Below are 12,319 nucleotides of genomic sequence, written 5' to 3' on the forward strand. Positions count from 1 at the left end.
TCGAGGCCCACTCGTTTTTTTCATCCCTTTCGTCTGTTTGCTTTAAACCACCGTAATGGCGGCCGAAAACGTTACTCCCGGTTATATATATCCACGTCGTGTGCCGTAATTCGCGGTAATTCCGCTCGCGAAAAACTCGCGAGAAACTCGCGAAACGAAAGAGCCGTTTCTTTATTTTTTCTTTTTACGTAACGGAGAATCAACTATGCTATTCGTTTCAAGGCTTCTTACCACTCTGTGGATAATATTGCGTTTCTTCGGACGATACACGATACATTGCGACGCAGTTTCGCGACACAATACGGTTGATAGGGTCGGGAAAACTGTTGTCAAGCATTGTCAGCAAAGGTATCCTGATCAATAGAGCAGCATAGGTCTCATAATCCATATTGTGCTTAAATGAATGTACTGTTAAAGAGAATACACGTCTCGAATTGTCTCATCGTCGAAAGAATTACTGGCATAAAACCCTTTCATTCCCAAGTTATCTGACAATTACGAGCAAATATTACCCTTTTGCATTTTTGTGTAGATTGCAGGACATATATAAATGATTCACAAGAACAGTTTAACATTCGTCGCTATTTGACATCTTTTGTTTTTACTTCTATCACAGTTATGTGTAATAATTAACTAAATAAAGTAATAACTTTACGTATAATAATACGTAATAAAACCCATTTTTGTTGCCTTTCATCAGTTATTAAGGAATTCGTCAATTACTTTGCAAATTTTTCACCCTAAAAAAATTGTTTACACCTTCTTTATGACGAGTAAACAGAGTTGCCTAAAATCAGGCGCATTTCCTATATCCCCGCCGCAAGAAGGAACCGCTTCTTAAAATATTGAACGAGCGTGTTATTTTATAAAATGTTTCGACCGAAAACGTTATCCCGGTTCCAAGAGCGTTCATCAAAGTACTTTAAAATTCATTGGCTTGTTCCATTAAAAAGTTTCCGTGTTGCTGGCTCGTTGAACCTGCTTTTTAAGAACACGACTGTCGAAGGAGAATCTTGCCGTAATGACATGAAAATTTCAGTAGTTTCCATTGTTCTACGACGGAGAGAAATTCAAGAGTGCGCGCACTCCCGTAAATGAAGTCGCTAAATAAAGGCATCCGTCGATTCCGCGAGAACCGATTAATCATCCTGCCAATACTTTTTCTTCCTCCAGATCGCAACTGTCTATCTCCCTCTCTCTTCGTGGAATTCAGCCTCCGATAAAATGTCTGTATAGAGTGCGTCAGCATACTTTTATGAGACCCGCAGCCCGAATCATCCGGCCTGATTGAATGAACAAATTAACATTTTATTGACCCGACGCGTTGCGGCCAGCTATTATATAAGGCAAAGGGTTCCAATTTCTATTCGTGTCCCGATTTCTACTTATTTCGTATTTTTTTTAGTATTATAGGTAGTACGTTCATATTATGGTTGTAACCAAACAATTCTAAATTATTTGAATATTTAGTGCAGCGTAGGAAACGAAAAAATATTTAAATGAGAAACCTGTCTTTCTTGGTCGTGTTCCAGTTGTTTTTTGGGTAGAGACTAGCGACTCAATTGGTATTCGATAAAATCGGACAGTCTTTGCAGTAAAAGTTCTTGTTTAATCATAAAAACAGATACTGTATTGTGCTCTCGATTTAGATTTTCTACCATTTTTTAATTGCTGTTTGCATATAATTTATTCTTAATACAAAAGGCAACATTTATGTAAGCAGAAATTTATACAAATGGTGAGTAGAGATACATCAGTTCTCGTGAGCAAAAGTATGGACATTTAGAGTATTGTACTCGAGATATCTTTTTTAAATATTTGTTAACCAATTGATTTATTATTAAGGAATTAATCAATTACTTTGCAAATTTTGTACATCTTTCTTGTGACGAGTACATGCTTAAATAAGTAGAAATTTAGACATTTACCTCAGCGTCTTCTTTGTCTCCTTTATTCAACTCGACGATCATATTCTCTGTGTCTTTGCTCGCGATCTGCTTATCTTTCGCGCGCGCAATTCGAACTGTGGCTTCCTACATTTCCCTCGAGCGATTCGAGCGAAATCCTCCAGAGATATCGAGATGCATTTGAAATTCGGACGGTAGATCGGGGAAACCACGAAAACGAATCTGAATAATTGCGATTAAAACCGGTTCTCTGGAGTCTATGAGTTACGGAAAAACGTTCGAAATTCCTGTAACCACCAGTGAAACTTCACTAATTGGCTGTGCACCCGCTACCAGACAGTGTGCCCAGTTTGAAGTGACACGAGGAGAGTTTGAAAAGCGGAGCCAAGGTTCGGTGTTGGGCAATGTATTTTCCAGATGAATTGCGGAAAATGTTATAGGGTGATGTCCCAATGTTCTGCCACGTTAACTTCATGTAATTGTTATAAAATATTGTTAAACATCTCTTTCATTAAAAAAGGTATAGTTTCCTACATTGAATATGAAGAATGGAATCGTAAAATCACGACTCTTTTCATTTAGTATGATTTCGTCAACGCTTCCTACTCACGTGGTCGCGTTTCTGACGCTCAAATTGCACTTTCGTTTCTCAGTATTAATTTTTAAAACACCAAGCACACGCAAGTACATGCATTTCTTTGTTTTGTATACAAATCAGAGTCGCAATTTAATAAGAAAATCTGTTTGTACACAGTTACTTTATATACATTACTTAAGTGAAATAAATAAAGTTGTAGTATTAGGGACAGTAATTGGGACATTTACCCTACGTAACTTTTATTGTCCCAAGATATTACGCCTCCCTCCACACGACAGAATATCTATTCATCGAATCGAAACGCTGGAAAGACCCTGAAATTACTTCCCACTCACGATTCCGATTCCATTCAAGAGCGATAACCACGACTATTAATCGACGAATGCGAGAAAAGTATGAATGAACAGATATTCCCATGGTATTGCTCGAATCGCGTGTACCAGTTCCGTGCGCAGTCATTTTCTAGCCGAGGAGCATGTAACCGGCTTCCAACTCAAAATTGAAAACTCGTTCAACGGGACAATCGTTTTCCTATATTTCCTACGTTCCTTTCGATTCACCCCTTCCGTAATCCTCTCGATTCCGTATCTCTTGTTTCTGTTGCTAGAATTTTCCCCGTGCTCCGTCGAGCTCCGTCTCGGGACGTACGACAAACGAACGTACGTACCTATACACCCGTCAGGGAAAACGATCAAACTAAACCCCTTCCGCGAGAGGCAACTCCACGTCTCGCGCTGGAGAAGAGCAAAAATCGCGACGTGCACTCGTCTGCCATGGGAATCCCATTTCCAGGAATATTTGTATCGACTCGAGGAACGGTTTATAATTAAATGGCAACCATTTTCTTCTGTTCTGCAAAAATTTTCAAAAAATCGACTGTTCACTTTCTACATTTTTTTCAAGTACAACATCTCGAGAATATTCTGTGCAAGTTTCAAGGCAATCCAATTAAAAATGACAGAGTTACAGGCGTTAACAAATGATCATTTTATATAAGTGTAAAGTTTAAACGGGTTTCTCTCGAAACTACATTTTTCAAATCGGTGATCAATATTTCTCGAAAACTTGTTCCTAATCAATATTTCGAAAAACCCGACGTTCAAAGACAACCGTTACGAAGTTATAGTGATCACACGGCGGACTACATTTTGTGAAGAGACATCCGGGAGATCGCTCACCATTCATTTACTAATAACTATTTTTAAATAAAAAAAATTACCTTATAATCTAGAAACTGCAATCTTCGAAAGACAAACACATTTTTTGAAAAAGGTCTTATAGTTTTTGAGAAAAAAATTCCCAAAGAACACTCTTTTTTCGGCCTCCTGACCGAGCATGGTCCCTTAAAGTTGCTTCTCCGTCACGAGCAGATCGAACAAGTTCGCTCTTTCGTGCTCATTATCATTCAAGCAAAGTCTCGTCGCGCACGTTCTCCCAGTCGCAAAAATTGATTCTCAGCTGGAACAAAAAAGAAACTAAAAAAAACGACCACTTTCTTTACAACTCACGCCATCGAATCCTCTTCGCGTGAATTCGGTCCATTCTTACCTCCCCATCCTCCCTTCCCCTCCCACGATCGACGATGGGCGGTCGCGACGAACGAACGGACACGGACGTAGGAGAGGACCACAGAGCTGAGCGCCACAGAGAGACCGGGGGAACGTCAGAGTACCCTACGACTGCGTCGCGCGCGCATCCCGGCCTGCTCTCGATCCTCTCGCAATTTCTGGATCCGTGGTGCGCGGTTCGACGACTTTCGTCATTCGTCGCAATTCTCTGGCATCGATCACCACGGAAATATCGATCGATCGAATACACAGTTCGGGAAAAAAAAACAAAAAAAAAAAAGAAAACGTTCCACCAGAGTGTATTTCGTAACGTGACGCGTCGATACACCTGAATTCACGGGGGGGTCAAGAAAAAGATCGAAAGAATCGTCGCGGAAACATTCGACGGATACAATCGATCGTTCGTTGTTGTTCGTCACCGTCGTTTGTTTCCAGAAGGAACCAGAAACGTGGTGCTGTCCCGCAAGCCGACGTGTTTATTATCGTTGAATAATCGTGTATGTACATCGATCATTCAGTACTTTATCGAGGGCTTCAGTGACTATGCTAGCTCGACGAGAGTGGTAGAGCTTTTAGAAGATACGTGAACCATAGAGATTTTTCCTCGATCCAGCCGGAACCAGAAAATACCAAGGGCGATCGAGACTGGTGAGAGAGATCGAAGAAGAACGAGGAGGAAGGACAGAGTGATAGAGAGAGAGAGAGAGAGAGAGAGAGCTAGCGATGCGCTGAAGCATCGATCACGGACGAGCGCGCGGGGATGAGCGAGGAGCCGTTCAATTAAAGCGTTCCAGAAGCGAAGGAACAGGGGGACCAGTCGCGTGACTCTCGTTCGCGGCTTGGAAAATATTATACTCGAGAAGAACAATCACTCGCGATATGCTGCCTCTTATTAGCCGTGACCGTTGAACTCGAAACTCGCTGAATTCCGTCCCCTGGAAAGGAACCGTCACGACTTGGAGAACTGGAGGAATTCGATCACGGTCATCTGGAGTTCGTTTGACGAAAAATTGGGTCAAACTCTGTGGTCTGTCTCTATCGTCGGAACATGCCAGAGGATCGTGCTGGACTCGCGTGATCGCGATCGAACCGCCTCGTTCGATGCGAACAACCGGAAGTGACTGATCCCACGATTGCTACCGAGCGCGTGACCAGGACCGTCACTGGGTGATCCTTGGTGTGGCTGGACCCACGGAGTTTGGAAACGTTCCAAGAGATCCACGGGGAGGGGAGGATATTGCGATACGATGATGTGGTGTTTAGTGATGCTGATTCTGGCCGGTGTCTCGTGGGCCGACAACTCTGTCAACAACTCGGAATATTCGATCCTGATGTGCCCGAAGCTCAACTCGCAGGAGGAGATCGATCTGGACAAGGTGGGTCTGTCTATCCTTTGGGTCTTTCTTTATTGTTCACGCGATGGACCAGCCTCTCTGGTGTTACGTAACCCACGGAGGCAGAATTAACGCGACGTGTACGATGTCTGTTCATTCAGAATTTTCAGATATTGAGTTAGTGGTACACAGTGGTTTGTCATGACGAATTAATTGGCTCTACAGTTAATTTACATTAATTTACTCTTCTTTTTTTTTTTTTGAGACGTATATAATTGTGCCAAGTCAAGATTCGATAGTAATTGCCATTTACCATCTATTTCCATTACCAACTAAAGTAACCATCAATTAATACCGAATTTCCTGAGAAAATTATTTTTCCTGCAGCTGTCGCGTAAATTTGCAATATTGTGGCATACGCTCTGTTTCCACTAAGCCCTTCAACTGACAGTTTAGTAATTTATTTAGAATATCGGAGCACTGTGAAGCGCGTGAAAATTGAAATTTTACGCTGTATCAGTCGGAATCGAATGGCCATTTCACAGTTCGGTATTCATTCGCACGGTTTCTTTCCCCGGGCGAAGGATTCGTCGGGATCGTCTGAATTCAACCTTTTTCTTCCTCTTAAGAACGACGGGGAGAACGCAATGCCCTGAGAACTTCTTAATTGCGTCATTAAATTCGTGTCACGTCGAGTGGAACGATCAAGGCTTTTCCACGATTACCGCGAGATAATTATTCCGAGTGCTTCTAAGAAATGGGTTGTTTGTATCTTTAATGAGAGGAACAGGGAAAAACCCATTCGACGTCGCGGAGAGTACAGTCAGAGAAATATATATATATATATTTTCCGTTGTTCCACCTGAAACGTGGAAAATCCACCGAAGATAGTACATAACAAATTTCTCCTTTCCGGATGATTAACCAGCAGCGATTTTTATAATCGACAAGAAAATATACAAATTTTTCGAACGACGTCTCGAACAACTACAACATTTATGCACCGTTAAATCTTGATGTTCTTCGACCGAACAGGATCGTAGAAGGATATACAGACAGCTGAGGGAGAGAGAGGGGAGGCTGTGTGTATGCAGAATTTTTATACCCTGCAAAAATGCATGTGCTTACACGATACGCTGGTCATTCCCCGAGTTCACCGTAGAAAAACCCCTTTGAAAAAGGGGGATGAAATATCGACGTAGTGAGGGGCTGTTTTCGTTTCATTCGTTTTGTGTCAGAGGGTCGAAAGAGAGCGCGGAACATGGTGGAAAGAAGCGGTCTTCGTCATATTTTTCGAAAAAGAAAAAAAAAATACGTATCGCTGCGCAAGACCGATCGTTCATCCCTCCCCTAAAATGAAAATGCAAAGAGTAGCCCCGGGAAATATGATTTGTATCTTTTCCCCCCACCCCAACCACGGAATATTTATCCCGGAAAGATCTCGCGATCGCAGGCTGTCTCACCTCTCCGCGGATTAATGCGATTCCGATAACGTCGGTGGTTTGTCGCGAGTTTGAAAGGTGCGACAGCTGCTCTTTTCTCTATGTCTCTCTTTCTCCCGATGCTTTTTTATCTGTCGCCTCCAATCGATAGATATCCTAGCAGAAAATCCCGGGTCGATTGTTACCGGGGCGAGAATTAAAAAGAAAAAAAATACTCGACCAGCCTGATAAATGTAATATCGATAACACCAGGGGGGAGGGGGGACACGTCGCGGCCTTTTTCGAAAACAACCGTCCACCGTTTTTCCACTTTTTATCGGATGGATTAATGAAAAAAAAAATCGTTTCACGCGAGACGGGAGAGAGAGATTTTGGTCCTACCCCCAGTTTTATTTTTTTTTTTCCAGACAACCCCGGTCAGCGTCAACTTCGATAGATAAAAATCCGTTCGAGCGTGTGTATATCGCGACTCCATCGAGAGGGTAAATTGTTTTCAATAGCCCCTGGCCTCGCTGGTGCGGCGTCGTCGTCGCGATTTTCCGAAAACTCCGCGGATTCGAACAGGTTTCGCGACGAAATATGTACCATCAACCTTCTAGTGATAATCGATATTTAAATTTATCATTACGACAGTTATACACTGCGTGGCACAGCTATAAAACCACCTTAAAAATGTTCAATCCTTATTGTGGTTAAAATAAAAACGAACTACTTCTTTCCAAGTAATATAATTATCTTTTTCTGTAGAAGCATTATTTCTCAACATGATTTGAGACATAGCATACTTGGTACGTTTCTATTTCAACCACGATACATAAAATTGAACATTTTAGGGTGGTTTTATAGTTATGTTAAGCAGTGTATACAGGGTGTTCGCATCGTTTTTGTTCGTAAACGGTAAACATTAGAAAACCGAAGAGGAGGAAGTTGTTAATTTAAAAAAATTAAGGGGACCTATGTTTCTAGAAAAATATTAAAAATACAAAAACTTTAGATACGCTATCATATTCCTAGTAAAATATACTACAACTTCCTCCTCTTCGGTTTTCTTCTGTTTTACGAAAAAAACGATGGTACAAATTATCGCAAACACCCTGTATATTTCACCATTATTTCGAAGTACACCGCCGTGTTCGAAGCTCGAGACACAGAAGCACAGAGCCCGTAAAAAGTGTAAAAGATAAAAGAAACACTTTTCGTATCGTAAGAATAGACGACGTAAAGTCAAACTTCCGTGAAAAGAACGCAGCTGCGCTCGGAAGCATCGTTACTTACAAGTCGGAGTGACGTTACTAGCTGTGCCACGGTAACTGGCGTTCGCGGTCGTCGAAGCCCCCGGAATAAATTGGAACGAATCAGCCAGCCGACGTCGAAACAGAACGTCCCGTTCGAGCATCGAGAGGAAAGTGTGGGAAACAAAAAAAAAAAAAGAAATCTTGGAAATTTCTCGCGATATGGAAGCCAGGAGAAACCTCGACTCCGCAAATTCGTGTTAGCTCGAAGAAACGAAAGGCAGAAAGCCTCTCGGCCACTCCACCGCCTGGAGTTAAGCCGTGGCTTTAAAGTATCGTTAATTCAAAACAATTACCGAGTTCCCGGCGCGCGCACGCGGTCTCTGCGACGTTCTGTGTCGAGTCGGTTCTGGCTTCTGGTTATATGCACACGAACGGTATTAATTTTGTTATTTTATCGATAACTAACTTTTTTTAGCAAAATTATTTTTTGAACAAAATTTTTAAATTGGATTGTAGAAAGGAAAAAATAGATGTATATTATATTTTTAAATTTATCCTACTGTTTATTCGGATACCTTTGCACCCCTTGGAGATGGAACTTCAAAAATTCTTGAAATTATTTTTCAGGCATTTGTATAAGTAGCATTTTTAAGCAAAACCCAGTGGAATGTCATATCTGGATTGAGGAGAGATATTGAGAAATGCACAGAAACATATTTTACCCCTTTTCATCTCCTGTAGATGGAATTTCAATAAATCCATGAAATTACTTTCCTCACACTTGATTGAGTAGCATTTTAAAGTAAAAACCAGTGGGGTATCTCATCGGGACTAATTACGAGTTCTCTGTACATATAAGTTTACATACAGGGTGGTCCAATAACTAACTGTTATAGATTAGAGAAATATGGAGAAATTTGATTCACAAAAATTCTATGGTAGTAAAGGATGCCATAAAGGAGTACAACAAGGAAAAGCATCTTACCTAACAAGCGGACTTTCGACAATCCAGGAACAAAGTTCTTTCATGTCTCTAAAAAAATACCAATGATATTCTAGGTGAACAGTTAGTTATCGGAGTCACCCTGTAGATTCGAGTGTATCTATAATACCTGGAGACTGATAACACCGTACGGGATTATACAAAATCGACAGAGTCGTCGAAGGGATATCTTATCTACGCGAGCCAGAGCAATTCCAATTAAAGTCTTTTCCGCTGAAGCTTCCGTAAAAGCTCGTGTTCCGCCTCGCTGACCGTTGTCTCGTCGCGGCCACAGCGTAACAAATCTTACGAAAATTTATGCATTGGATATAAAATGATGGAACGTCGTTGTGAGCTTGAATCAGCGAGCGATCTCCACCGGCGTGGAAGATTGAATGCAACTTTATCATCGTGATGGCATTGCGACATAGAACGTCCCAACGTTTGCAATTGTGTAACCATCAAGTGAAATTCCTTGACACGTTCTCGTCTTTCTCGTAATCCTGTGACTCTTCCCAATGTGTATTTCGTGTTCTGACACACGTTCATCGGCTCTCCTCTCGTACGACTCGACAGCGAACCACAAGAAGACTCTTACTCGGTTTCGGTTTCGAGTTTATACAAGGTGATACGAAAAAGGGGTCATACTTGGTAAGGTAGATAGTAAAACTCGTTAATAATTTTCGTCAAATGATGAAAAACAGTTCTAATAAACGTGGGTGGAACGATAAATATTTTTGAAGCTATGAACAATGTTTTGTTTCGTTTGAAGCGAGTAACTTTCTCCCTTCGGGAGCTATCGTACCGTATGGAAACAATGGATTACCTTATTATTTTTTTTTCCTGGTGGCGGAAGGTTTTCTTCAATTTTCATTAATACTAATGCCTCTGTAAGGTAGAACTTTTACAACATCATCATAAGAATAAACAAAAACGGAAACGTCTGTGTCAGAATTTATTTGTACTGGATGTGTATACTTATACCCGCTTATTGCACTTTCGAAAGTTCGCTCGAGACTTCTTCCCGCGATTATCAAAGCCCCCTGCGAAACTTTTTTTCTTAAATCGCGGAATGAAGAGGCGGACAACGGCGGAATTGCCACTCGAAAGCTCGTTCCGCTTTAACGGTAGCCTCCTTATCGCGACAGCATAATCGCCGTGAGTCTGTGCTTTTCCGCGGAACGGATGCTGCCTGGAAAATCTGTGCGCGTGAAAAAAAAGAAAGAAGAAAATCGACGTTGCCTACAGACTCGTTAGGAATTAAGATACACACAGAGGTCTCTCTGTTGTTCGATAATGCGTTAGACTAAAAACGGGAGACGGTATCTGGCGTAAATGACGATCGTAAAAACCGAGATTGTATCCTCTCGACTCGTCGTTCACGCGGTAGGGGGTAAAGATTGTACGGAGATCGCGTGATTATCGAATTTTCTCAGGCTGGATACGCTTTCATCTCGAGAAAAAAAAAACAGTCATAGCTTAATAAATAATTAAGCACAGAAGTGCACGTTTTCAAAATGAAATGAAACACTTTTAGGCGAATTGTCGCGATGAGAGATTGGCTGGAACCCTCCGTCGGTGACATATTATCGCGGCCACGAATGCAGCGGCAGGCCCCGCTGCATTTGCCAGTCGCAACTAGGTTACCCCGTTTAACCGTGTATCCCCTTTTTCTTCCTCCCACTTTTTACCGCCTCGCCACCGCACAGTGTGATATTTTACAAATCTAGCGAAACTAAATTCATGGAGCACCACTGATAAGCTTCAAATAAAAAGCTTTAGAGCAAAACTTGTAATTATTGTAATTGTTTCTGTGAACGAAAAATTTGTTGTTTATATCACAACTTTTTCTTTTAATTAAATTTAGCTGGTTTAGGAAAATACCACAGTGTGCACCGTCGAGACTAAACCGTTGCTCGACTTTTTCTAATTGTTTCTCTGCCCCACGGAAGTTCTAAAAGGGACGTTCCCAGCACTGACACGACACTTCGTGAATCGCTCGACCGGGGCGAAAAGTGAAATATCGAAAGGAAAAAAAATTAAAGAAAGAGTAACGTCCCGTGTTGGGATCGTAGATCGATGGTTTCCGACGATTTCGGAACCCAATTGCACGAAAATTTTCAGGTTCGACTCGGACCGATTATTCGTAGAAAACGAACAAAATCGTGGGAAGCAGACGTACAACATTCGTTCAAATTATTATTGCTAGGGTACAAAGTAATGAACAGAAACAAATTGCGTGCAACGGGACGATAGAAAACTATGGCCAGCCAAAAACTTTTCGTAACACTGGCTGTTTCGCCGTCGTTATTGTTAGCCACGGTGAAGTTTCGAATCTGTTGACTTTATCTGAGCATCGATCGCCGGGGCAGAGCAATTGGGGTCCGCATTTGTGCATGTGAAAGCGCCCGCTTCCCCCCGTCGTCGTTTATCTAATGTTGTGTGTACGTAGCCGGGCGTTACATTGGCTTCAATCATAACGACGAACTTGGGACTGTAATGGGAGTACCATTGAGAGAGAGAGCGTCCTCCCCCCGGTCGTGACGAGACACACAACCATTCAGGCCAACCTAATTTCTACACCGTTTCAATTCCCATATTATCTGACGATCAACAAAATGAAATGTCAGAAGAATCGAAAGAGTCCGAATTTATATGCTGAATTTTTCTATTACAAATTTCAATTGCCCTGCGCATTATAAAATTGAATAACCAACTAATTACAGATTCTCTGAGCCTCCGCACAGGGTAAGCAAGTTCCCGCGAATTCTCTGCAAATTTGCTCGACGATTAAATTCACCGTAGAAACCAAGTCGCAGGCACGTTTCCAAAGACTTCGAGAGGAGAGGCCACGGTTAATTGGACGAATCGCCATAACCGAAAACGGCGCAACCAGCCGGTTCACTATCTCAGCCCCCACCCCTTTCCTTATATCGAGTTACTGAATTAGAGAGAATGATATTTCGTCAACAAGCCCGGCTTTGTTGCCGGATCGCTAATGAATCAAAGCTTGGACCGTTCCATTAAATTACTCCCCGACGTGGTTCCCAATCAGGGGACTATTATTTCCGGACAGCAGTCGAGACTCCTTAAATATTGCCGTCCGTTCGTTCCCTGAGCATTCGTCTCCCCTCCGAATAAGCCAGATATGTTCTATTCTCGTCTGGGAAAATTATCTGTTTAGGAAAGCGTCGTCCATGGAGCGAGTTATAAATATAAAAAAAAATAGTTGACTTACGTTGAACACTTGACC

General features: G+C 41.9%; 1 protein-coding gene across 1 annotated transcript in view; it reads left to right on the plus strand.

Moving 5' to 3' along the window:
• Window positions 1-5,029: 5,029 nt before the first annotated feature.
• The window catches only part of LOC107191527, a 57,462-nt gene continuing 50,172 nt past the window's right edge, over window positions 5,030-12,319 (plus strand). The window contains exon 1 of the mRNA XM_015580589.1: window positions 5,030-5,449. Coding sequence (XP_015436075.1) covers window positions 5,321-5,449 — 129 coding nt within the window. The 5' untranslated portion in view covers window positions 5,030-5,320. The remainder of the gene's footprint in view (window positions 5,450-12,319) is intronic.

The sequence above is a fragment of the Dufourea novaeangliae genome, unplaced genomic scaffold (assembly GCF_001272555.1).
Source record: "Dufourea novaeangliae isolate 0120121106 unplaced genomic scaffold, ASM127255v1 scaffold228, whole genome shotgun sequence".
NCBI lineage: Eukaryota > Metazoa > Arthropoda > Insecta > Hymenoptera > Halictidae > Dufourea > Dufourea novaeangliae.